The sequence below is a fragment of the Periplaneta americana genome, chromosome 6 (genome assembly GCF_040183065.1).
Source record: "Periplaneta americana isolate PAMFEO1 chromosome 6, P.americana_PAMFEO1_priV1, whole genome shotgun sequence".
Lineage (NCBI taxonomy): Eukaryota > Metazoa > Arthropoda > Insecta > Blattodea > Blattidae > Periplaneta > Periplaneta americana.
Window position 1 is genome coordinate 33,982,151 of NC_091122.1, and position 27,067 is coordinate 34,009,217.

Consider the following 27,067-nt stretch of genomic DNA (forward strand, 5'->3'; position numbering starts at 1 on the left):
TTTTAAATGCTAAGAGAATGAATATTTTATTTCTTACATATCCAACAATGGTTCTCAAAATGCATTATACATGAACCAGCATCATATATGTTTATTCTTTCATTCTAACAAGCAGAATTTATTTATGGTTTAATAAATAAAATGTAATATCTGAGTCTGAGGTGAACGTAAATCCGAAGGATTTCTTCTCATAGGCCCTTGAAAGACGCGCATAACCTTTCCACAACCAGAGTTACTGCAGGAAGTAACAATGGTTTATACCCTCACCATGCGTAAGCATGTTTACAAAGAACCAAGCACACATACTGTACATTAACTGAGATGAGAAAAACAACTCTTTGTGCTATTTCTGTAGAAAACATACCAAGCACTCTGAAAAAACGGCACAACAAAAGTGTATGAGTCTTAATAAAGACGTCTAAGAAGTCACAAAATATCCCTAAGTCACTCTCTAATACATTATACTAATATATATAAATAAGTATATGATAAGAACAACGGAATAACTAACAAATAATTATGTCTATGAAGTTTGTCTCTGATACATGTGCCTTGTTTAAAAAGTGTTCCATAAATATAAACTTGCAGTAAGCCTAACTTATAATACACTAAACAGAAAGCAAAAGAGAACCCAAAAGTACAGGTTTTATGCAGACAAATATCATCTCCCGTATTATAATATCCCAATAGTACAGATTTTATGCGGACAAATATCTCCCGTATTATAATATGTTTCTGTAATTAGAAACGTGGCCACATGTTTTACTTAATTCACACTTATTTTTAACGACATAATTTCTATTAATAAAGTTCAATACGAAAGATCACCAAAATAAGATGTCCTGTATTTCATACATAAAATGATGGAACAAAATATGTATTTTTTTTTAATAATTGATTAAATGGCGATCTTATTCGTGTTAATTATGTAAGCATGTGCGGCTTACAGCTGTTTCGGTGCTATTCGACACCATCCTCAGAGCCTACTAGATCTCGGCGCTATCTTAACTTCGCTGCCTGTTGTGTGGGTGCATTCGTGTGATGAAGAGTTGTGTCAAATAGTGTGTGTGTTCTGAAATTGATTTGTGTGTTGAGAATTTGATTGGGGTGTGTTTTAGTGTGTCTATATATTTCATACTGTTCTAGTGTGTTGAGTTTTTGGTTTTTGGGTTGTATGTGTAGGATTTCCAGGTCTGTATTTATGTTATTGTATGTGTGATTAGCATTAGTTATGTGTTCGGCATATGTAGATGTATTGTGTCCTCTGATTATTGCTTTAATGTGTTCTTTGTATCGAGTTTGGAATGATCTGCCTGTCTGTCCAATGTAGAAACTGTCGAAACTATTGCATGTGAGTTTCTATACGCCTGTGTGGTTGTATTTATTTGTTTGTGTGTTGAGATGTCTTTGTAGTGTGTTTTCTGTTCTGTATGCTATGTTGTATTTCTGTTTTCTGAATGAGGATACGATCTTGTGTGTGTTTTTGTTTTCGTATGTTAGTGTGATGTAGTTCTTGTGTTTGTGTTGTGTTTTGTGTGTTTGTTAAGTTTTTGTTTTGTTTCCTTATGATGTTGTCTATTATGTTTGGGTTGTATCCGTTTTCTTGTGCTATGTATTTGATTGTGTTCACTTCTTCATTGTAGTGTTGTTGGCTCATGGGTATGTTGAGTAATCTGTGTACCATTGTCCTGAATGCATTGCATTGTCTTTTAAAACATGTATATATCATCCAATTATTATTTTTACTCTGTTAAAACTCAATACGAGAATCATTTGAAACTCTCTGCAAACATCAAGATGATACTAGATTTCTCTCCAAGGACACAAACATGTCAAGAGTTATGGAAGCTGTCATATCCAGTGAACCTCTCTTTCCAATGATGTAGCTTACATATCCCCATATGAAGAAATCCAGGGGTGTGAATGATCGTAACACAGCATCACATTCATCAACCTACACAACATTTATCCACTTTCAGGACAAAATACTTATGAATGTCGTACAGTTCCTATGAGATCTATATTTTGAAATTCCACGAAAATTATTGTTTTAAGTACTCCTCAGTATTGTAAATTTCATTCAGCCTGTGATCCACAAATTCGATACATTTGAGACAATCCTCAACTTTTATTTGACATTTAAATTTTATCTCGTGTACATACAATAACAACCCTTTTCTGGTTCCCAAGAAATCCTGATCTCATATCCATGGATTTCTTCATGTGGAGAATGTTAGGTTTGTTTATATATTCACATTGTGTTCTGCCCAAGAGCAGGTCTTTCACTGCAAACCTAGCATTCTCAGTGTTTCCTATTTTCTGCCTCGGTCTCAGTCTCTGCATAGATATTATATAATAAAGATTTATTCAGAGAAAAACCTTTAACTGCATCACATGAAAGAGAGGATCTCTAAAGCGAAAGCAATTATCACACTTGATATCACTGTCAGAAGGAAATGAAGTATCTTCCTTAACCTTTTCAATGTCAGCCATATGTATACAGGGTGGAAGGGAACCCATTACATTAATTTACAGAAGTAATAGATGAAGTCAGTGCGAACAAGTTTTGTCAAAGAAGTTTTTTGATACGTCCAATAGTTTTGATAGTAGGAAATGCAACGCATTGCAATGCTGTAATGCTACTTGAGACCTTTTCGTTCTCATTCTCCTCTCGCAAGTCTTGCGGAGTGGACGATTATTCACCCGCACTGTGAAGCAATGATAAGTAGCGTACAGTGCTGCAATGCCTTGCACTTTGTACTATTAAAACTATTGGACGTATCAAAAAACTTACTTACTTACTGGCTTTTAAGGAATCCGGAGGTTCATTGCCGCCCTCACATAAGCCCGCCATTGGTCCCTATTCTGAGCAAGATTAATCCAGTCTCTACCATCATATCCCACCTCCCTCAAATCCATTTTAACATTATCTTCCGATCTACGTCTCGGCCTCCCCAAAGGTCTTTTCCCCTCTGGCCTCCCAACTAACACTCTATATGCGTTTCTGGATTCGTCCACATGTGCTACATGCCCTGCCCATCTCAAACGTCTGGATTTAATGTTCCTAATTACGGCATGTCAGGTGAAGAATACAATGCGTGCAGTTCTGTGTTGTGTAACTTTCTCCATTCTCCTGTAACTTCATCCCTCTCAGCCCCAAATATTTTCCTAAGAATCTTATTCTCAAAAGCCCTCAATCTCTGTTCCTCTCTCAAAGTGAGAGTCCAAGTTTCACAGCCATACAGAACAACTGGTAATATAATTGTTTTATAAATTCTAAATTTCAGATTTTTTGACAGCAGACTAGATGACAAAAGCTTCTCAACCGAATAATAACAAGCATTTCCCATATTTATTCTGCGTTTAATTTCCTCCCGAGTGTCATTTATATTTGTTATTGTTGCTCCAAGATATTTGAATTTTTCCACCTCTTTGAAGGATAAATCTTTGTACATAAAAGAATAAAATCAGCAGTAAAAAAGGTCGAATTTATCAGTGACAGGTTATCGTATTTAGTACTTAAGGATAGATTGTGCGATATCATAGTTATAAATGCTCACGCCCCTACAGAAGAGGAAGACGACCATATAAAGGATAGCTTCTACGAGGAATTGGAACACATTTTTGATCAGTTACCTAGATATCACATGAAAGTTTTATTGGGAGATTTCAACGCTAAAGTAGGACAGGAGGATATTTTTAAACCAACAATTGGAAAAGAGAGCGTACATGTAAGTAGTAATGACAATGGAGTTAGGTTAGTCAACTTTGCCACATCAAAAAATTTAATTGTCATGAGTACAACATTCCTCCAAAAGGATATACATAAATATCAAAAAACTTATTTGACAAAACTTGTTCGCACTGGCTTCATTTATTACCTCTGTGAATTGATGTAACAGGTTCCCTTCCACTCTGTATATAGATTGAGCTAGATATGTCATGCACAATTTCCTAAAACAAAAACAAAAATGTCGTTGTTTCTTTAAAAATTTGTCCTCAACACAATTCTGATGAAATTTTTTCTTGTTGAAAGATATATTCATAGAAAGAAGTTCGTACATATTTTTTACACTTTTCACACGTCAGTGTGTTTCAGATGCTAATATTTTTTTTTATTTTAATTTGTCATTATTTTGCACGTGTTAAACCTGAATCTTGAAGATACGAGGCACGTTCGGAAATGGCTTACAATTGTGGTGTTGTATGACTATTGCAATATCTGTGGGCACACTCGCTCATAGGATGAATTGATAATAGTACTCCATGCAAATGTTACTTGACAGGTGTAACCAAACTGTGTAGCAAGAGCACTGCTACTGGAAATGCATAATGAAGATCCAGATCTTTTTGAGAAGCTGGTGGCTGGTGACGAGTCATGGTGTCACTACCAGGCACCAGAAAAGAAAATGTAATCCATGCAATGGAAACAACTAGGAAGTCCCAGTCTCAAGAAATTTCTTGTTGCTTCATCTGCAGATGAGCATATGATCATCTTTCGGGATACTGCTAATCAGCACTAACAAAGAGAAATAATGGCCATTTTTCCCATTAAATACAGAAACATAATACATGGTGTTCCGTTCAAACCTCCCATATTTTAATTAATCATTGCTAACAAAGTATAACAAATTATGGAATGCGAGTGGTACTAAAAGAACGGGAAACTCAAAAACTTGTCATTTAATGAATATTAAGTTGATCGTTCACTCACTATGTTGCGTCACTATCACATAAAGCTAAATGGCGACTCCACAGAAGCACACATAACCTGTATTCTGGTGTATGCAGAGACAAAATCAATCGTTACAATGCAAATAAATTACTGGAGAGAATACAGAGGAGATGCACCTCATGGGAAAACCATTAAGGCATGGTGTGAGAAGTTTCTGGTGACTGAAAGTGTTAAAAAACAATCTGGAGGTTCTCGTCGAAGTGTTTCAGAAAGAAGGTGGAAGAAATTCGAGCAGGGTATCAGGAAAGCCCGCGTAAATCAATTCACCAAGCATCCCGGCAGTTCAATGTACCAACAACAACAACAGTGCATCTCCTCCATATTCTCTCCGGCAATATCTTTGCACTGTAATGATTAATTTTGTCTCTGCATATCAGAATACAGATTTTGCTGCGGAGTCGCCATTTTGTTTTATGTGATGTGGCACAACATAGTGAGTGAAAAATCAACTTCAAATTCATTAAATACACTTTTTTTTAGAGTTTCTCTTTCTTTTAACACCACTCCATTATTTGGTATACCTCGTTAGCAATGATTAATTAAAATGTGGGAGGTTTGAACACACCACTGAATGGTATAAAAACTAAAGTAACATACAATAAATAAATATTCACAGTAATTAGATACAATTACTTTTTCTTACTATATTTTCATATTTATGCACTTTAATTTCTTGATAGTATGACGATATGTTTATTATGTAGCTTAAAATGAAACCAATATTATTAAACTCATGGTTGATCTCCCTGTTTTTACAAAGATAATAATCAGGACCAGCCTTTTAAAACAACAACTGTGCATAGGCTCTCAAGGAAAGAATAATCAAGAAAACCTCACATATTTAATAGATTGTTTTACAATATAAATTTGTATTTCTGTTTGTAAATTTTGTGCAGTACACGACCCTATAAGGCAGTCTTATCAATGTTTTCAATCAACACAATCCTGTCCCTAATAATAACAAATTACAGAGGTCATGTCGAAATACTTCATTCATAAGATCATCTCGACAATTTGACCATAAATATTTACAACTTTCATACAAATACAGTACTTCATTTTCAAAGATGACAGTTAGAAAAAGAAAATCCTCGAAGAAGCTAGAACAAATCTGCATAGATTTAGTTTGTTACTGCATTTAGAAAGAAATAACAGTCTGAAGAGGAAGGACTTGCACAAAGGAAAATATAAGCTGAAAGAAAATTACTTTCGAGTGAATTTCAGTTTTCTAAGTCTGGTTAATTAATTATTATAAATTTACGAACATCACAAAAAAAAAAAAAAGGACAAAAAAATTATTGCTTTTAAGATTTTCTTGCAAAAAAAAACTTGTGTTCTTTCCCCTCCCACAAAACTGCGATTTTGTTCGATAACATTCTACTTTCCTAAAGCATTTCAGCTTTGAACAGAATTAAACGAGTGTTAAGTTAATAATATCGGAAATCATTCAAAATTAATAGTGTTACAATCTTCATGAGTTTGGTAAGGGATTCATAGGTATCAGGCAAAATTCTTGGGCTGCAGTTGTAGCCCATGTGAGTAAACCTGTTACTTTATTTTCGAAGCAATTTCTCATAAATACAGATTACTTAATTACTTATGGCTTTTAGAGAACCCAGAGGTTCATTGCCGCCCTCACATAAGCCCGCCGTGGGTCCCTATCCTGAGCAAGATTAATCCAGTCTCTACCATCATATCCCACCTCTCTCAAATAAATTTCAATATTATCCTCCCATCTACATCTCGGTCTTCCCAAAGGTCTTTTCCCCTCTGACCTCCCAAATAACACTCTCGGGATTTGCCCATATGTGCTACAATAGATTAAAAAATAAAAGAAAAGATATACGAAATTATGAAATATAACAAAAAATTAAATAAGGAAATGAACAATTAAAAAATAGTACATTATGCAACGAGCCTATAATGGTAGTAATTAAGATGCGAGTATGTTTATGAAACGAGCGCAAGCGAGTTTCATAATTTTCATATGAGTGTCTTAATTACCATTATAGTCAAGTTTCATACGACTTTTTATGCTCGACCATATTTCTAACTTGAAATTATTCGTAAGTATTCATGTTATTCTTATTTGACTGAGGAGCAGAACTGACCTTGTGCAATACCTCGTAAATTGTGAGATGTGCGCAGACGCGAAAGTATTGATTTTTTCCGAGAAACAGATGTCGACATTGACCTTGACATTGAAAAACGGGAGGACAAATTGAATTTATTTAAATATTATTTACAATTAACGCTAATTATTATAGTAACAGAACTGACTTTATTTCAAATATAGGTGATTTATTGATTTATTGTTGTCTTTCGATTGCATATCCGAGAATAATCGATACTTGCGCTTTCATATTGCTACAATGGTATTTTCTGATTGGTGGAACACCTGAACTTTAATGAATAGGTGTACTTTAATGAGTTCCATTAAAGGGCTGCTACCAGGTGTATAATTACTACCTTTCGGCATGGTCGAGCATAATAGTACATTATGCAACGAGCCTATAATGGTAGTAATTAAGACGCAAGTATGTTTGTTTATGAAACGAGCGCAAGCGAGTTTCATCATTTTCATACGAGCGTCTTAATTACCATTATAGGCAAGTTTCATACGACTTTTTATGCTCGACCATATTTCTAACTTGAAATTATTCAAAATTAGGTCATGCTATGGTTATGTGCGAACTGACCTGAATTGTGAGATGTGCGCAGACGCGAAAGTATTGATTTTTTCCGAGGCCGAATGTCATTGACCTTGATAGAGAATAAGATGAACATTAGTCTGATATAACCTGGAAATTGATTTAGAATTGAAAAACGAGATGACAAATTGAATTTATTTGAATATTATTTACAATTAACGGTAATTATTATAGTAAAAGAACATAACCTTCTGCGACAGTATTGTATTTCCAGCCTCCGTGACTTTTCGCTAATTGTCTTTCGATTGCATATCCGAGAATAATCGATACTTGCGGTTTTATAAGATACAAAGGTGACTTGTCATTGGCTGAACACCTGAACTTTAATGAATAGGTGTACTTTAATGAGGTGCATTAAAGGGCTGCTACCAGGTGTATAATTACTACATTTCGGCATGGTCGAGCATAAAAGTAAATATAAATCATAACAGATTAAAATAAAGACCAAAATTGTAATGGACTATAGTAGCCCACGCGAGCAATAACGGGTTTATTATGAACACGAGCACTGAAATGTTAATGACATAATCCTTTTACTTTTGAAATGAAAAAAGAAAATTGAAAATTTTACTTTAATTCTTGAATTTTGTGCTATTAGCGTTAAATAATGATGATGATGATGATGATGATGATGATGATGATGATGATGATTTGCGTCCATATAAAAATAACACTTTCAATTAAAAGTGTTATGTCCAGATTAAACTCCCGGAAAAAAAAGTTAAAATATGTCCATTCCTCTCCTTTCTGTTAATAACTTGCTAATTTAGTACATTATGCAATGAGCCTATAATGATAGTAATTAAGACGCGAGCATGTTTGTTTATGAAACTCGCTTGCGCTCGTTTCATAATTTTCATACGAGTATAGGCAAGTTTCATACGACTTTTTATGCTCGACCATATTTCTAACTTGAAATTATTCAGAAGTATTCATTTTATTTGTATCTGACAGAAGATTGGAAGTGACCTTGTTCATACTGTGAGATGTGCGCAGACGCGAAACTATTGATTTTTTCCCAGGAACGATAATGTCATTGACCTTGATGTAATGTAACATGAACTAATTTTGATATAACCTGGAAATTGATTCAGAATTGAAAAACGAGATGACAAATTGAATTTATTTGAATATTATTTACAATTAATGCTAATTATTATAGTAATAGAACATAACCTTCTGCGACAGTATTGGATTTCCAGTCTCCGTGACGTTTCCCTCGTCTTTCGATTGCATATCTGAGAATAATCGAAAACCTGAACTTTAATGAATAGGTGTACTTTAATGACATGCATTAAAGGATTTCTACCAGGTGTATAATTACTACATTTCGGCATGGTCGAGCATAAAATATATTATTAAACAATATGTAGTAAGTTCCTAAAAATAATGAACACATGAAGAGAACAGGCACAAGTTATACCCACATTACGAAACAAATAACGTTAATCTTTGAACAAAACTTCAATTTATAAACACACTTACACATACAGACCACGTACACTTATATACATACAAAATTTCGTAACTACATGAAATCGGCTGTCCTTTCCTAACCTTCCCTCAGCAAGGAAATGTTTTTTAGAACATATTTCTATGGAATCTTTGTAAATAAACTGGGAGTTCGGATGTAATTAAAGCCATGCTACAAGAATAATCATAACATTAAAAACGTAAGTAGTTTCCATTTCGGAAAAATAAGACAAACGTGAATTACGAAAGATAAAAGGTACAACAATAAACTGAAAATACACAATAAATACATTCAATAACTTATTCAATTCAAAATTAGACAACATTGTAGCATAACTGACTTTATCACCTTCTCAAACGAAGTAATCATATGCCAAAACATAATACGTCGACCAAATGCACAGTAATAACAAAATAAATTTTCAGCACCACTTCAATAATTTAATTTTCTAACACTATTTAATCAGTTCAAACTTTCTGTGAAGCAAACTGACATCACTGCAAATCATACACAATTTAATAAGTTATTTTATATAGATAAAAGACAGAGATAAATAAATGAATCGGTAGGAGCTAAAAGGAATTAAGTCACTTTTGACAACTTTTCAGGAGAAGCAAAAAATATTCCACTAATAACACAAATATTATATTTTTATGTTATAGAAGGCAAAAGAATATTTAAAAGTCTTAGTTCCTTCTTCCACCATTCGATGCGCATGACATAAGTTGTTTAAATTGTTGCATAACCCAAAACTTTACATTTTGACTTAATTCCTTTCAGCTCCGACCGATTCAAATGTTTGTATTAGCTAAAGTATGACCAAACGTTTTTAGGTAAGTATATTTCTTGTTAACAAAGCACCAACATTGCAAAGTGCTACTGGTTTTAAAAACCTTTTTACATCACTATGTCTAATTATTGTGTTCCCTTTTCAATTTTTTGAGCTTTTAGCATTTGTATGTTAATTTTAGAAGTTAAAGAGTTCACAAATATACACTAAATGTAAATAGGGTGACCAGATTGTATGAAATACCGGTACTAGGGAAATATTTTGTGGGGAATATAAAATTAATGTTTAAGATTTGTTTCAGACAGAGATTAACAGTAACTTACCGGTATCCAAATAAAAAACCATTATGGTCCAACAATTCTTGTGGTTAGAATTATTTCATTAGATGCATGGATAAGCAGGCATGTGAGCTTACTGGAAGTTAACCTCAGCATTAAAGCCTTAAAGTCAGAAAACGTCATTATAAGCTGTAACAACTAAGTTCTTTCAAAGTGATATACAAGATAACAAATATACAGAAAAGAATATCTGATCACCCAAGAGGGCTTTGCTGATAAACATGTGCACTTTGTACTGAAAAACCTTTCTTCAAGGTTTTTTGGAAAAGAAAACCTTTCTTCAAGGTTTTCTTTCGGGAAAGAAATACACCTGAAATAGACCTGAACACAAAATTGAGAAATATCTTACAGAGGTAATTTAAAGAGCACTGAAACTGAAAATTAAGTTCATGAACTTCAACCTTCACACAAGGTCACTGTAATCTATCTGTGTCTAGCACCATTTTCCAGTGTGCAGAATGCCGATTGTGGAAAATCCACCATGTTCGTGATTATACAAAATACTTAATCTTCATACAGTATGTACAGCCCAGTGCAAGAAAAATCATATCAAATAAGAAATACACATCGTATTGTCACTTATTTCAGACTGATGATGAGTTTTGACATGACTACGTCTTTATTAGAGGTAAAAATGGGAAAAAATGTCACATTTTATGTGTAACAGGAAGTTCACGAAATCTCTGCTAGATGGTACATATGTCAAAGCATACATGTGCTGCCATCTGTCGAGTGTTGCATAATCTACTTGCAAGAAACAGCACTTCAGCAGTAATATTGCTATTGGACAATATAACATGAGGCAATGACATTATGTACTGAACAAAGAAAAGCAGAGGAGGAGATCATCTCATATGAAGGAAGTAAAGACGTAGTCATGTAATCAATGGGATTTAAAAATCCCCTGTCACTTTTTTTTTTAAGTATGTATATTTAAAATATATATTCAGATTCATAAAAAAAGTGAATGCAAAATATTCACATACCATAGAGAAATACGTAGAAAAAAAAAATAAAAACAATTAAGGATACTGCAGAATTCTTTAAATATGAAACCATACACTACAATTTTATCTGAATTTACAGATGAGTATCACACATACATATTGTCGTTGTTCCTGCAATAACTCCTATATGCAAAATATAAAATTTTTCAGTAGGAAGAAAAAACACATTCATTCTATGGCAGTGGTACATAGGAGATTGTGAATTCTTACATTTTCGAAAGAAAGAAATAGTACATTATGCAACAAGCCTATAATGATAGTAATTAAGAAGCGAGTATGGATGTTTATGAAACGAGCGCAAGCGAGTTTCATAATTTTCATACGAGCGTATTAATTACCATTATAGGCAAGTTTCATACGACTTTTTATGCTCGACCATATTTCTAACTTGAAATTATTCAGAAATATTCATTTTATTTGTATCTGACAGAAGATCGGAAGTGACCTTGTTCATAGCTCGAAATTGTGAGATGTGCGCAGACGCGAAAGTATTCATTTTTTCCGAGGAACAATAATGTCATTGACCTTGATGTAATGCAGAGAATGTATAACCTGGAAATTGATTTAGAATTGAAAAACGAGATGACAAATTAAATTTATTTGAATATTATTTACAATTAATGCTAATTATTATAGTAACAGAATATAACCTTCTGCGACAATATTGGATTTCCAGCCTCCGTGACGTTTCCCTCGTTTTTCAATTGCATATCCGAGAATAATCGAAAACCTGAACTTTAATGAATAGGTGTACTTTAATGACATGCATTAAAGGACTACTACCAGGTGTATAATTACTACATTTCGGCATGGTCGAGCATAAAATTACATATAGGAGATTTTATTATTTGCTGTATCACTATTTAAGTTATTTAACAGACCAAAAATCTGAAAATCGATAAATATGTCACATAGAAGTTATTGCAGGAATGACAATATGCAAAATGTTCGTCTACAATGAATCAAATGCAGGTACAGATGTGGAGAGAATGTGAGAATAAGGAATTAAAAGACTTGAGAGATTCTGTGACAGGATTCTCATCTGTTAAGCACAAAACATTACACAACTGTAAAAATGATTAGGGATAATTAACTGAAGAGGAGTGTGGCAAATTCTAGATATTAGAAGAGATGGGTGACTATGACAAAAGAAACGTTTAGAAGCCTAACAGAAGTTGACAAGAAGAAATGTCGAAACCTTAAAATTTTTATTATTTCTTTTCACTTCAAAACATTATGTGGCACCACTTGGGTTATTAAAATATTGTACAAATAAATGTCATGCTTTATTGGATTACAGTCGGCCTGGGCAGTGTAGTCGGTATAGTGCTGGTCTTCTGTGTTCGAGGTTGCGGGTTCGATCACAGCCCAGGTCGATGGCATTTAAGTGCGTTTAAATGCGACAGGCTCATGTCAGTAGACTTAGTGGCTTGTAAAAGAACTCCATTGGGACAAAATTCCGGCACACCGGCAACTCTGATATAACCTCTGCAGTTGTGAGTTAAATAAACCATAATTTATAAAATATTTTATTGGATTACAGACGTGACAAAACATAATATTTTACTCAAATTCTTTTACGTTTATTTTCTTGCTTTCTCATTGAGCAAATTAATTTCTGTTGCTTAAAAACACCGGTCCCAACAACACGTCCTATTTAAGATAGGAAATAATTTCAATCACGATTGCTATCAATGCAGACAAATATACAGTACAACTTGGTTTACTGTCACCTTTAACTATCGTTATTTCCATTGACTATGAGTAATTAAACTCAATTTATCATTTAAATTCTACTAGCCGCCATTTTTCCGCATTATATACCAGTACATTCCTCCTAGATAACGAGCAATAGCATGATCTCGAGCATTACTATCCACAAGTACTAATATTTAATAATAGTATGACTCATGTGGCAGCAGAAACCGGATTCCATTGCGTAGTTTATGCAAAATGGCTCCAAAGAAAAGTGCTACAAGAGAAGTAGAAATGCTACTTTCATAAGATTAAAATAAATTCTACGATTTCATGGAAGGTAAACGAATTATGAACAGAACTGAAACATATCAAACTTTTCTCTAATGGTTAAATAAATCCTTACATAAAACTACAGATAGAAAAATCAAATAAAATTAGTAGCGATAGAACAGTGTTTTCCAACTAGTTATGAACTATTATCGCTATCTACTTTTGAAGATTTCATATTGGAGTGGTTAAATGGCAAGTTGTAGCCGATTTATCACAAAAGAAAGATTTTTCAGAAACATTCATTCATGGTGTTCTGCCCAAGGGCAGGTTTTTCACTGCAAACTCAGCATTCTCCAGTCTTTTCTATTTTCTGCCTTCCTCTTAGTCTCCTCATATGATTCATTTATCTTAATGTCGTCTATTATCTGATATCTTCTTCTGTCCTGAACTATTCTCCTGATCACCATTCCTTCCTGTGTATCCTTCAAAAGGCAGTTTCTTCTCAACCAGTGACCCAGACAATTCCTTTTCCTCTTCCTAATCAGATTTAGCATCATTCTTTCTTCACCCACTCTTTCCAACACAGCTTCATTTCTTATTCTGTCTGTCCATTTCACACGCTCAATTCTTCTCCATATCCACATTTCAAATGCGTCTAGTCGCTTCTCTTCACTTCGTCATAATGTCCACGTTTCTGCTCCATAAAATGCTACACTCCACACAAAGCACTTCACTAGTATCTTTCTTAGTTCTTTTTCCAGATGTCCGCAGACGATGCTCCTTTTTCTATTACAAGCTTCCTTTGCCATTGCTATTCTCCTTTTGACTTCCTGGCAGCAGCTCATATTACTGCTTACAGTACACTCCAAGTATCTGAAGTTATCCACTTGCTCTACTGCCTCATTTAGAATTAGAGTTTACCTTTTTTACTTCTCTTCCTATGATTTCAGGAACAACAAAAATTAAATGTTAACACATTACTTAATATCGCTCATTTGCGATAAGAGAGGCACAACTCAAAATTTTTCATTTTTGAGATTCTTACAAAAATGAACTCCGAAAGTAGTATATTTTTATCGTGAATAACGACAAATACATGATTACATTATTTTTCCCCCAGATGGCAGATGTGTCTTTATTAAATTGTTATAATCTAACAAAATCATTACAACAACAAAGACTTAATTTTAGTTGTTACGAAGCATTCCAACTGAAACGTTTAAATCTTTTCATGAAGAGTGACAGAATTTGTGTTGCGTCTTTTCATTGAATAATTTTTTTTCAGCAGCAAGGAATTATTCTGCGTTGTGTCATTATTTTAGATAAGTAACAAATGCTTATTTAACTTCCCTTGTCATCAATAAGCTTACATTTAATATTGTGACGGTATTTATGATTAAAACTATTTTAATTTAACAATTATTTAATGTTATGTCTGTCTATTTGAAAAGTATTATAACGTTTCACCTTTATTTTTTAATAGGGTTCGTAATTTTTTTACACGGAAATGAATCAATTACGTTCCTATCTAATTCTAAAGCTATCAAAACAAACATTTATAGAAAATGATGTCTGGCAGCCGGTTACTTAAACACAACTCGAAGGTTTGTTCAATAATATACCGTACATTTTATCAAGATGAATAGTATTAATGCCTTGATTAAAAATTTAAAAGAAATAAGTGTCCCTGTAAATGAAATAAGTTTAAAATATGTAACATGAATAATGATCTGCCTGTTATTTACATGAAGTAAGCAGGCTAGTGTAAATGATGCTGATGCAGATTCTAAATAGAATGTTTTTAATTTAACATTTTTGACTTGAAAACAACTGATGTCACCTGTTTCATTTGGCATGTGAGAGAAGCAGAAAGAGATGTCATTGAAATAGGTATTTGTGTACTTAACTTCTTGAAGAAAAATAAAAAATGTCGGCTGAAGACATAAACATAATTTTCTATACTGATCATTGCTGAGGACTTCTGTTCTAAGGTTCATGATCCATCTGTACATGTTCACTGTATCCAAATTCCAAATCTGAAATCCATTATCCATAAATTGTTGATAATTGGACACACTCAGGACGAAGACGATAGTGCCATTTCAATATCGAGGGCGAAGTAAAACGCGTGTCCAAAAGTGGTCCGATTTACACTCCACATCATTTTGTCTCTATTGTTAAAGCTGCAAAGAAAACAGGACGGACCTACAAAACTAAAGAAATATCCCATAAGGACTTTTTCAATATCAAGAATCTAGGAACAAGTTACAAGAACGCAAATTACTTCAGGAACACAAGGAAAATCAACGAAGTAAAGGTTTTGACAGTGCATCAAAGTCATCCATTGTCATTTTTCTACAAAACATTCTATTTCGACGAAGAATTTCAAGAAGTACAGCTAAAAAATGTTCTTCACGAAGTAAAACCAAAACCGAGATTCCAGAATTGCCACAAGTTTATAATGAAAAAATAGGAAAAAGGCAGATTTACTAGATCTGATTAAACCGAACCACATTCCAGGCTTCTATAAAGAATTCTTTGAATCTCTGAAAGTGTAGAGAGGTGTTGTGAACTGTATTGAAAGTGTTGTGCTGTAGTTTATGTTTACTGGGCAATTTATTTCTAAAATAATTTTGTGTAAAGAATTTCAGATTTTGTATAATGCTTTCTCAATCTAGGTTGTTGCTATTATATTATTTTTTCTAATATAAATCATAGTCGCGTATTTAAAAATAATCTTTAAATTATACGGTTAATTATAAAGTATAATTTTCATAAAAAGTTATTACATTCGTTTGTCAATACAATAACATCTTTGTTAAAATTTAAATTTATTAATGAATGTCACAGAGCATACTTATAATATTATTGTGTAATGACATGTCAATAAATTAATCCATTGCATTACTTTATCGAAAAATTAATTTTCTACAAACACAATCATTGTGCAGCTATTGTACAATTGCAATAATTGTACAATTATTGTACGTCAGATAAATATTCTCACTGTCATAACTAAAAACGGACACATATTTATTTAAAAAAAGAACGACACAACTTAAAATAATTGTTGAAATTATTGAAATTAATTAATAATTATGGTACTATACGCTACAACACTAGAAATATAATACATGTGCAAAATTGCATTCCGTTTGGAAAAAGCATGTGCCAACAATTTGATTTTTAAGAATATGAAAATTTTAAAATGCTTCTCCTGTAAAATTAACACTTTTTGAGTTGTGTCACTCTTATCGCAAATGAGCGATATGAACAAATGTAAACATAAATGTCGAAACCATACCTTCCCATTTTGCAATTAAATTTTAACTAATTACAGAAAAGAATCAAATTTAAAAGAATGAGGGTTAAGACCTTTTATTTAAATGTCATCGATATAAATTTTTTTATGATATTTCATGTCAACAATTATATTCATTGTAATATACACCTCACAATTTTGCATAGGATGTCACAATCACATTTATTACATATACACTTTCTTGTGGAACTCTCTATTATACCTGAATTTCATACCTACTACTTAATTCCCTCTTATTAAACAAATGTCATATTTATGCGTATACTCTACAGTCCCGTCCTGACATATAGTTTTTTTGCCTAGTCACTGTTTTATACCAATCATATATTTTTAATATAAAGAAAAGTTTGTACTTCATCAATGAAATTTTTCTTGTGTACATTGTTATGGGATAGGTTAGTTGGAACCTCAGGAGTCCATGGACAACCAATTGGGAACTACTGGTCCAGAATAATGAAGTAATTAAAGTTAGTGATAACAATATGACAAAATGGAACATTTACTCTCAACAGCAATAACCAATCAACAATGAGTGTTCATTTCATCCCCATGTTTGTGGTAAAAGACGTTTTTAATTGCAAAATATACTTTTCATCGAAATTATAAACTATAAAAAATATCTATGTCTAAGTAAATGAGTTGACCTTAGAGAATAAAACGTTGCTTTAATACTAATTTAAATGATGCAATTATTATCGTTCAGTAACTGTTGCAGCCTTAGAGGAAAAATTAACGACAGTAACATAAGTTCCACTGTATATTATTAGTAATTTACATCGTGATGAGTGAGAATAAAACAGAAACTTAAGCAGGTTAGAGCGTTGAAACATCCAACATTAATTATTATAATACATTACACTGACAGTCTGTCACATCATGAAGCACTGAAGCAAACAGTGAGGTTATGTTTGAACTAAAGCTCATTTCGTGATCACTAATAATAACTGTACAGATGACCATAGATTATACCTGTTCAATGGCAACGAGAATATGTTTTAAAGCAAATTTATAGATAAGTTATTTGTATTTTATAGTAAGCGAATCAAAAAATTTAATTAAATTATTTATTTTTTATATATCATCAACAACTTTGAAGCCAGTAAGCATACAGAATGCACTACAGATGGACAACTGATATAGAAGAATTTTCAAGACAACACTTACTCTACAATTTATTAAACATGATGGTGTATTCTATTATGTATATGGAGGTATTTGCTGCCTGAAATAATAAATATATTTATCAGAGCTTCTGTGTACGATTCTGTAGAGTCAAGTCAATTTTTTTTTTTTTCAGTCTATTATTTGTAAAACACACTGCTGCTACTTTACATTATTTTGCATCTTTATTAGTGGTTACTTACTCCACAAAAACAATACAACTTTGATACATGGAAGATGTTTCTGAAAATATACAGTAAATATAAAAGTCAATTGAGTGAGCCACAGAAAAAAATTTGACCTCCCCCCTAACCTCACTTTTATAGCTAGAACAGTATAAGCAAAGACATGAAGTACTGAATAAAAGAAAATTTGGTTGTACAAAACAACAATGTAATAAATACGAACAGAAATGAATTTGATGAAGAAATCTTTGGAAAGTAATCTTTGGAAGACCAAGATTCTGGTATCGAGATATCAAAATCTTATTGTCAATTCATTTAATAATACTTTTGTCAGCTTCTATGAACATATGTAATGATTATAGGCCTTCATTAACGTACATGGTGTGATAAAATAGTACAGTGAATATCAACATAACTGATATACTTTATTGTTAATGTGTTTTAAAGAACAGACGCTGGCATTTTCAGACTTCGTAAACTGTCATCTACTACTGTGTGAAGAGGCTGTTTTGTACTTTGTTCAAGGGTTTTGTGAAGGGAATTCTTTGTTAGAGGAGGTAAAGTTAATTTCATCTGTAAAAATTTTACTCTGACAAATGGTAAGTGAGGAACATCAGCGATCAGGCCTCACTAAGTTGAAGCAAATATTTCAAATAAGTTAGATGTTTTCAAAGGGATGGCTATTACGAGAAGAAGAAAATGAAGAAAAGGTTTTCCTTTCCCTTGAATTTCACAAAGCATTGAAAAAAGCAGGGGATCTTGGGATATTGCAGCTGTATGCAGCTGTGCTTGGAGGTTTCACTCTCTCACCCAATACATCGAGCATTAATTAGGTTTTATGCACCTTCACTGAAATAATTATTATGAATGTGCTTTGTCATAACTTTAAAAAACACTAGCTCACAAATAGAACTACAGTAGAATTCCTAGTATCCGGCAATTGTGGGACAAAGCCAGTGCCGGATAACTGATTTTGTCAGATAATTGGAAAATACGTTTATAGGTTATGTAAAGACAAAGGCTACTGTAGGCTACTGCACAAACATTTTTTTCCATCAGTTATCGGGCACTGGCTTCGTCTTACAGTTGCCGGATACGAGGAATTCTACTGTATTACAAAACTACAATAATTTATTTATTTAATACAAACTCACCCAAAGAATGAATTTACAATTCTTTCAACTAGTTTTTTTTTTGTGAAGAAGTCTGATATTTTGGTTTGTTTTTTATTTTTATTTTGTGAGTAAGGACTATACAGTCTTTGGGACTCAGAAATGAGGACTGAAACAATATGGACATCTTTTTAGAATGAACAATGACAACTGGCCAAAAAAATGAGCACCACCAAAGTCATGTAAAAGTGACAGACCCCAAAATCTTGGAATGAAGGTATACTACAAGCCATGGAGGACAGGAACTTAACAGTAAAGGATGCAATGCACAGAAGATGTTGGCAATGAGGAACAGAGAAGTGACTCTCAGTCATTCAACCCGTATTAGTAGTATATAAAAATCTGCACACAGGTTTATAGGCCTGCAAAACACTAGAGTTCAATATTGGAAGCATAAACAGGAAGCACTCCACTGACAAGGAGAGGACATGCTCTGTATATCACCGAATGAAATAAGATTGTGTGAGATGAAAGTACAAGAAGTACTGTTTAAAGTCATACCTGGTATGGGTGGCCAATGACCCCTCGTTTTGGAAATATTGGCTATTGTTTGTGACATACTTCCGTTAGGTGCCTAATAGGGAAGCATTACACTGTGTAAAAGCGTAGCTCATATGGTTGGGTACTGAGTTGTTATCCAGGCGACCTGGGTTCGAATCTCAACTGGTCCTATGTTTTTTTTTTCTTTTAATAATGATTAATAGTGTGATCACAGTAATCTATTTACATATATCATATTTCTCAATGTATTGAACGCTTCATCATGTTTTAAACAATTTACTAATTAACTAACATTGTATTGTAAAGGATAAACAAGAAAATACTGCTCACGTAGGCAGGTCACTGTTGTCTGTTCTGTTTCTATTCCAATTCATTTTGTACACGATTCATTATGATAAATGTTATAAAAACACACAAAACATACGTATTTCCTGCACCATGCACAGCAAATGAAAGAAGGTTGTCCACAGTCACACACATTTTTCCGCACTTCTGCTGCGAAACAGACAATCTTCACATTCACAAACACTTCTCGTTCGTTTATTAATTTTGATCCATACCAGCATATTTAAACATGGTTTTGAATATAGGAGCTGACAACTGAAAGTGAATTAAGGAGTGAATTATGAGGGCATTCTCCCTTGAAGCAATTTGTCGTCCAGTTTGTAAAAGGAAAGAGCTATTTTGCAAATATTTGATAAAAGTCTTCACCTGTCTAAAAAGATAAACATCACAGGACTGGCGTAATCCAGTACATTCGGGTGAAATCACTTTAAGGTTGCACGTTACTTCATTTTCTTCATTTGTAAATATTTCATCATGCAAAGAAGGGTTTACCCACCCTTCCCACGAGTCCAGAATTAGAAGAAATGGCTGCTCTTTCACATATGTCTTTATTACTTTCTCCAGGTATTGCTTATGGAGTTGAGATGTCAGCTTTCCCGATGAAGAACATGTTACACATAATTATATTTCCGAATTTAGAAGTGAGTTCATCTACTTGACGTTGCACTCTTGGGCCAAATTGTCCTTTTGCTTCTAATTATAATAAATATAATAATAATGAATATAATAATAATAATAATAATAATAATAATAATAATAATAATAATGATAATAATAATAATAATAATAATAATAATAATAATAATAATAATAATAATAATAATATCAAGTTTTAAAAAAATGAGAAGGCATTAGGATTCGAACGGGGGTTACCTGGATGACAACTCAGCATCCAATCATATGAGCTACGCTGTTACATAGTCGAATGCTTCTCTATTGGGCACCTAACAGAAGTATGTCACAAACAATAGCCAATATTTCCAAAACGAGGGTCATTGGCCACCCATAACAGGTATGACTTTAAACAGTACGTCTTGTACTTTCATCTCACACAATCTTATTTAATTCGGTGATATACAGAGCGTGTCCTCTCCTTGTAAGATAAATTCTAAGGTAAGTTTTTTAACACAACAAATTATCAGAAGAATTTCAGAAAGAAGATTTCCAGAAGTGGCTAATTCTTAGAAAAGAGCTGGAAATGACGCAATAATATGGAAACATGAACATTCACCACACTTTTTATCACACTACATACTTTCTAATCAACTTTATATCAACACAATTTAATTCAATATTATAACGGACGTTAATTTTGAACTAGTTCTGGCCTTCTAAATATAAAACTTGATAGTCTATTGCTCTATAAGAGAATTAAGTCAATAAATATTCTTTAAAACAGGTACCGGTACCAAGAAAGACAAGTTATGAAGATGGAAATAATATTTAGTAGGTTTTGAAGAGTGTCACTGTATTTTTCAACATTCAATATAGAAGAGAAGATCAGCCCTATAGGCTATTAAACAAGATTATGATGAAATAGAACAAAAAAAAGTACACATACCTCGATACTCAAGTTTACTGATGGAAGCATACGAATATAGGAAGCATTCTAAGTCAAATTCTAGGTTGTGATATATTTTGCAACATCGCTGTACATACTTAAGTAGCAAAAAGCACTATCCAAACTGCACCTCTGTAGCACTTGCATCTTATACTAAAATGTCTATGTTGGTATCAGATAAATACAAAGATACACGTCAGAATAATCAACAATTTTAATCGGTAACAAGAGTATTATGGCTATGTCATGTCATGTTGTACCTTCATTGAGATTCCTCTTACAATTAAACTTTACCAACAATCACTTATTTTAACTACATTAATACTGAACGATGCGATTCCGTGCTCCCTTTTTGTATGATTATCACAAAGTTTTATTACGACCCCAATACTAGCCTAAATCACAATGTCTTATTAATATGTGATTTTATAACTAACTTTTCATAGATAAATAAAGCTTTTATTTTTTTAATGTTCATCAAATAAGACATAATTAAATAAAAAGCCTTTATCTCCTTAAATAAATAATTAATCACTGATCTGTTCCACAATATGAATTGAGGAGACATTCGTGATTGCTTTTCTAACATGATTAAGTTAACACAAACGTAAATGCATTACCATTTGCTGGCATTATCACTGGTATTAGCTTTTAATAGATATAGATCTGTTTATTTATTGATCACATTTGTGTTTCAATATCTACCTCTTTCACAAACTTGTGTTAACTATGTGTCAAAAAGAGTTACATCCCTAAATTGCTGAAATCGATCAATTTCTTCCGTGAACAAATCCTGAGAAAGAGTTAAAGGACCTAAGATTTTTTGAACAAGATCCCAAACCAGAATTAACCATTTAAGAGCATTAACTTCTTCTTTTTAGATTATTTAAATATCATGTCTATATTGTATCATAATCAATCAACTATGATTACACAAATATGATAATAAATCGACAGTCCAATTCAAAACGGAAACAACTCAAAATTTAAAATTCTAAGAAACCTGCATTTTAAAGCTTTACATTGCTGTGAAAAATCAAAGAATCATTGAAATTACTTCAAATTCTGTTAATGATGTTTTATATATACAGTAGCTTGCAAATTAATCCGAACATGACATATTTTTACATTTTCTGTCATTGTTGACCTCACAGCTGCTCATACCGCTTTAATTGACATCTGTAGTACGTGTAATTCCATTGTTGAAGGTCTGTCATTATTTTTTTTATAATATGTGACTTTTGCCTGTCGTTTTGTACTTATAAGCATTTCAGTTGTGTTGAAGACTTAATACTGCAATCCTGTGTACATTCTGTCGTCTTCACAAATGGATACAACTCCACGAAAACAGTCTAAAATTATAACATTAGCAGAGCATTCTTCTATGACACAGAGGCAAATTGCTGCAGAATGTCACATCGGTTTGGCTACTGTTAATTCGATCATAAAACGATACAGGGAGACTGGATCCATCACACCCCAGAAAAAAGGAAACTGTGGCCGGAAAAGGAAGACTTCACCTGCAGATAATTGTTTAATTGTCAGGAAAAGTAAATTAAATCCTAGACTAACTGCTGTCGACTTAACCCGCGAGTTAATGGCTACCACTGGGGCGAATATTCACGTCACAACAGTGTGGCGTAGACTTTTGGAAGCTGGACGAAGGGCTCGTAAGCCTATTAAGAAGCAACTGCTAACCCCTGTTATGTGCAAAAAAACGTTTAATGTTGGCAAAATTACATCAACACTGGACAGTGAATGACTGGAAGAATGTACTTTTTTCTGATGAGTCTCATTTCGAGGTCCACGGCCACCATGTTTCTTCGAAAAAGTAACAGCAGCTCATCTCCAACAAGCACCTAAATACCCCCCTAAAGAAATGTTTTGGGGTTGTTTTACACATGAAGGACCTGGACCATTAATACCTATCAAGGGAATGATGAATTCTGACAAATATATTCACTTATTGAAAACCAGAATCATGCCCCAGCTGCAAAAATCATTTCCGGATGGCAGAGATGTGTTCCAACAAGACCTGGCACCATGCCATACGTCTCGAAAAACTACAGAATTCTTTAACAAGAAGAATATTCAGGTACTCCCCTGGCCAGACAACTCACCCGACATCAACCCCATTGAGAACTTATGGTCAATTTGCAAAAGAAGAATGCAAAAAATGGATTGTTCTACAAAGGAGAAGATGATTTCTGCCCTCATTGGTGTATGGTTTCACGATGAAGAAATGAAGAATATTTGTGGGAAATTAGTGGAATCCATGCCAAATCATCTCAGAGCTGTTATTAGGAACAAGGGAGGCCACATAGATTACTGAGGTATGTCTTAGATCCTTTTTTTATCCCGTTTGAGTGTTTTTGCATAAGTAATTATGTTGTTCGGATTAATTTGCACGCTACTGTCTTATAAGTTTCAAATTAGAATGTGTTAATTCGATTTTTCACAGCAACGTGAAGCTTTAAAATTCAGTTTTCTTAAAACTTCACATTTTCAGTTGTTTCCCTTTTGAAATGGTCCGTTGAAATCTCCTAACTTCATCAGATATTATTCAGGGAACAAAAATATGAAACAAATGGGATTCAATTTTATGCTGAGTCAAATTTTGAATGGATAATAATGTGGGATTCTTTAAATAAAATACCCTGTAACAATGTTGATCGAAGCAATAATGTTCATAACAAAATATAGCATATGTAATATTACTTGAAAGGAGTATTGCATTTGTTTTAGCTGCTATTACAGTCATGGATAACTACACGTGCTGCCTGTAATTTTTATAATAATTTTTGTTCCTGTTTCTATTAAAAAAATAAGCATTGCCCACCTATTCTAACTTAAGCCACTAAGACGAAGTATTACAGAATATGATTAAGAAAGTTTAGGGTAACATAAAATGTTTATGGCATCGCTAGTCATTGCTGGTTTCCAATTCAGTACTTAACAATAAAAGGAAAGAAACCAACAAACTGTGCAAAAATACAAAAATTGTCTCTTTGTGATGAAATATTCTACCTCCAGCATACTTGAATTACTTTACCATACTTTCACTATGATACATTTCTACAACTCAGCTGTATCAGTATTACTATATAGTGAACTTTATCCAGTATAGCTACTGGCATCAGGAATTTGAGTCTGACAGTCTAATATCTCAGAAACAAACATGTCTCCAAACCTACAAACTTGTTTTGCCTCCACCATTTCAATAGAAATATTAACATACAATATCAAAATAATCTGTGTACTCACCATATTGTTACAGTTTGTCAAATATATACAGTACGCACATTAGAGACTATGACCACAGTTAGTTAATTTAAGATTCTGTATAAGATGTACAATTTGTACTACTATTCTCACAATTAAAACCTAATTTAGCGTCTTTAGGTTATTCAATACATCACCTTAATAACTTCTGGACATGAAATGGACGTGCAGCTTTTCGTTATAAAAAATTATGATTAAGTAAGAATTGAAGTAAAAAAGTCTATCCCTCACTCATACGTAAGTGATACTGGTATCTGGAAAAAAAATAAACAGACATGAACGCATGTCATATTTTCTTTATCATAAAAATAAAATGCAGATAATATGATACATTTCATGTTACAAAATGTAACGCAATTTCTCTAGGTCAAAACAAGAATGTAAATTTGGAAGAAATTATAAGTAAAAAGTCATAGGCTATGAAGTCTGAGTATGATATAGAACTCAAAAACTATTTGCTACTGCACACTCAGGTATATAAAATATATAGCCCCAGAGAGATTTACAACAGCTGCACACTTAGACATTAACTCTTCATTTCATCCAATATTATAGATGCGGCTTGCTCAAGATTCCAGCTTGATTTCTGCAATGCAACTTCACACTGATGTCTGGAAGCTATGCCCAGCCTGAAACAGAATTTCTTAACTACAAACTTTTTCACTTCTTCCAATACTACACATAATTAACCCTCAACTGGTATCTACCCAGACCCATATGGATAGATATCCTTACGTACATTTAAAAGCAATACCAGTTGAGGGTTAAGGCAAATGCCAGGTAATCTTTTGGCGAATCCTCGGACCTCACCTCACCTCACTACATCTCGCCAAAATATTGTAAAAAATTGCATAAAATTGTAAAAATTGTAGAAAATTACTAAATTGTGAAACTGTAAAAATTGTAATTGTAATATTGTAAAATTTTGACTTGTTCCACATCTTAAAGCTTCATTGCTCATGTAAGATCTATGAAATAAAATAAATAAATGAAAAAAAAAAAATTAATGTTATTAACTTCAATACTGAATGACGTGAAATTAAGTTAACTTCTTCATTAAGATTTCTGTGCATATATGCCACATATTTCGAGATAAATCAATCATTTGCATCTAGATTTTTCATTCTTGCTGCAATAAAAACATTTTCATAATGGCTATTAATTTTACTATTACACACCATCTGATATTTCTCCTCCCAGATCACACTCCATTCACGTTCCTTCCTACAATCTATTCTTCCTAACACAATTTATATATAACTACGATCTTTCTACATCACATTGTTTCTATTATTGAATAGTACATGGTATAAGAGTGCCCTTCTGTCTGCTAGAATGCACATACAAACGTATATGTTTCTTAGTAACTGAGTACCAGCAAGAACTAATGTTTCAAAATGGTCTGCTATAAACTGCAGGTTGCATAAAACTAAATTATAAGAGGCAGCTGGTTCAACCTGTATTTATTAGGCCTATTAAGAAATTGATTATATCAACTTTACCGCCATTATATTAAAATAGCCTCGTTCAAATTATTATTATTATTATTAATTTAAGGAGCGGATTCCTATGTAATTAAATATTCTTTTTGCATGTGATAAAACATAATTAACAAAGTTAAAAATTCCGAACATTAAGTTTCAAGTTTAAAACCCGAATTTTATTTCACATAAAAACACATATTTTCACAAAAAAATTATGTAAATACATATTTTCAGGAAATCTATTATAAACACATAAATCTTGGAGTTTTTTTAATTAAATAATTTTTTTTACAAGAACTTTTAAATATTTTAAAACTAAATCAATTATATCACTCATAAGTACGGTATCTTTTTAAGAATTCTTTGTTGCTTCGTGTTTCTAAGCACTGTGTGGTGTATCCATGATCCATTTTCGTAGTAGTATCGCCTGAAGTTCTGAGAACTGCTAGGCAACATATCAGTGTTATTATTACTGTAGAGAATAAATTAACATGGACAAGGAGGAGAGATCTTGCAACACAATAGTAGGAATGTTTATTGTTGCTGAAGATGATTTCATTCCACGCTTTGTTTGTGAAACAACAGATAAGAGCTCGGGTATGAACATTATTTAATTTAAACAAATCTCTCGCCTCTCGCTCATGTCTATCAAGTAAGGCAATATATCTTGTTGTGATTCCCTGTTATCGGGCTTCATCAATCGATATCCTTCAAGATATACTGAAAGATGGTTATTTTAAAAAATGATTTGGTTTTCCTATTAGCAAATTTAAGCTTTTTGTGTGACACCATAAAAAACTCGAAACATCCGAAAACCTGTTGTCTGAAACAGGCAGGTGCGTGCCATGGAAATTACACTAGACTCGCTACCAGGTTCAGAAGCACAAGTACTAAGGAGCAAATTCCAGAATGTGTTTGGGAAAAACAGTGGATATAAAAAAAATGTGTAAAGTTGCTCAAGTATTGGAGGGTGTGCCTGTAGGTGAAATTGATGGTATATGTGTTTGTGACATTCCTCTCTTTAAATATGC

General features: G+C 32.9%; 1 protein-coding gene across 1 annotated transcript in view; it reads right to left on the reverse strand.

Annotated features, from left to right (window-relative positions):
• The window catches only part of Ack (activated Cdc42 kinase), a 98,752-nt gene continuing 71,685 nt past the window's right edge, over positions 1–27,067 (reverse strand). The window contains exon 19 of the mRNA XM_069829829.1: positions 1–25,181. Within this exon, the coding sequence (XP_069685930.1) occupies positions 25,079–25,181 (103 nt within the window). The 3' untranslated portion in view covers positions 1–25,078. The remainder of the gene's footprint in view (positions 25,182–27,067) is intronic.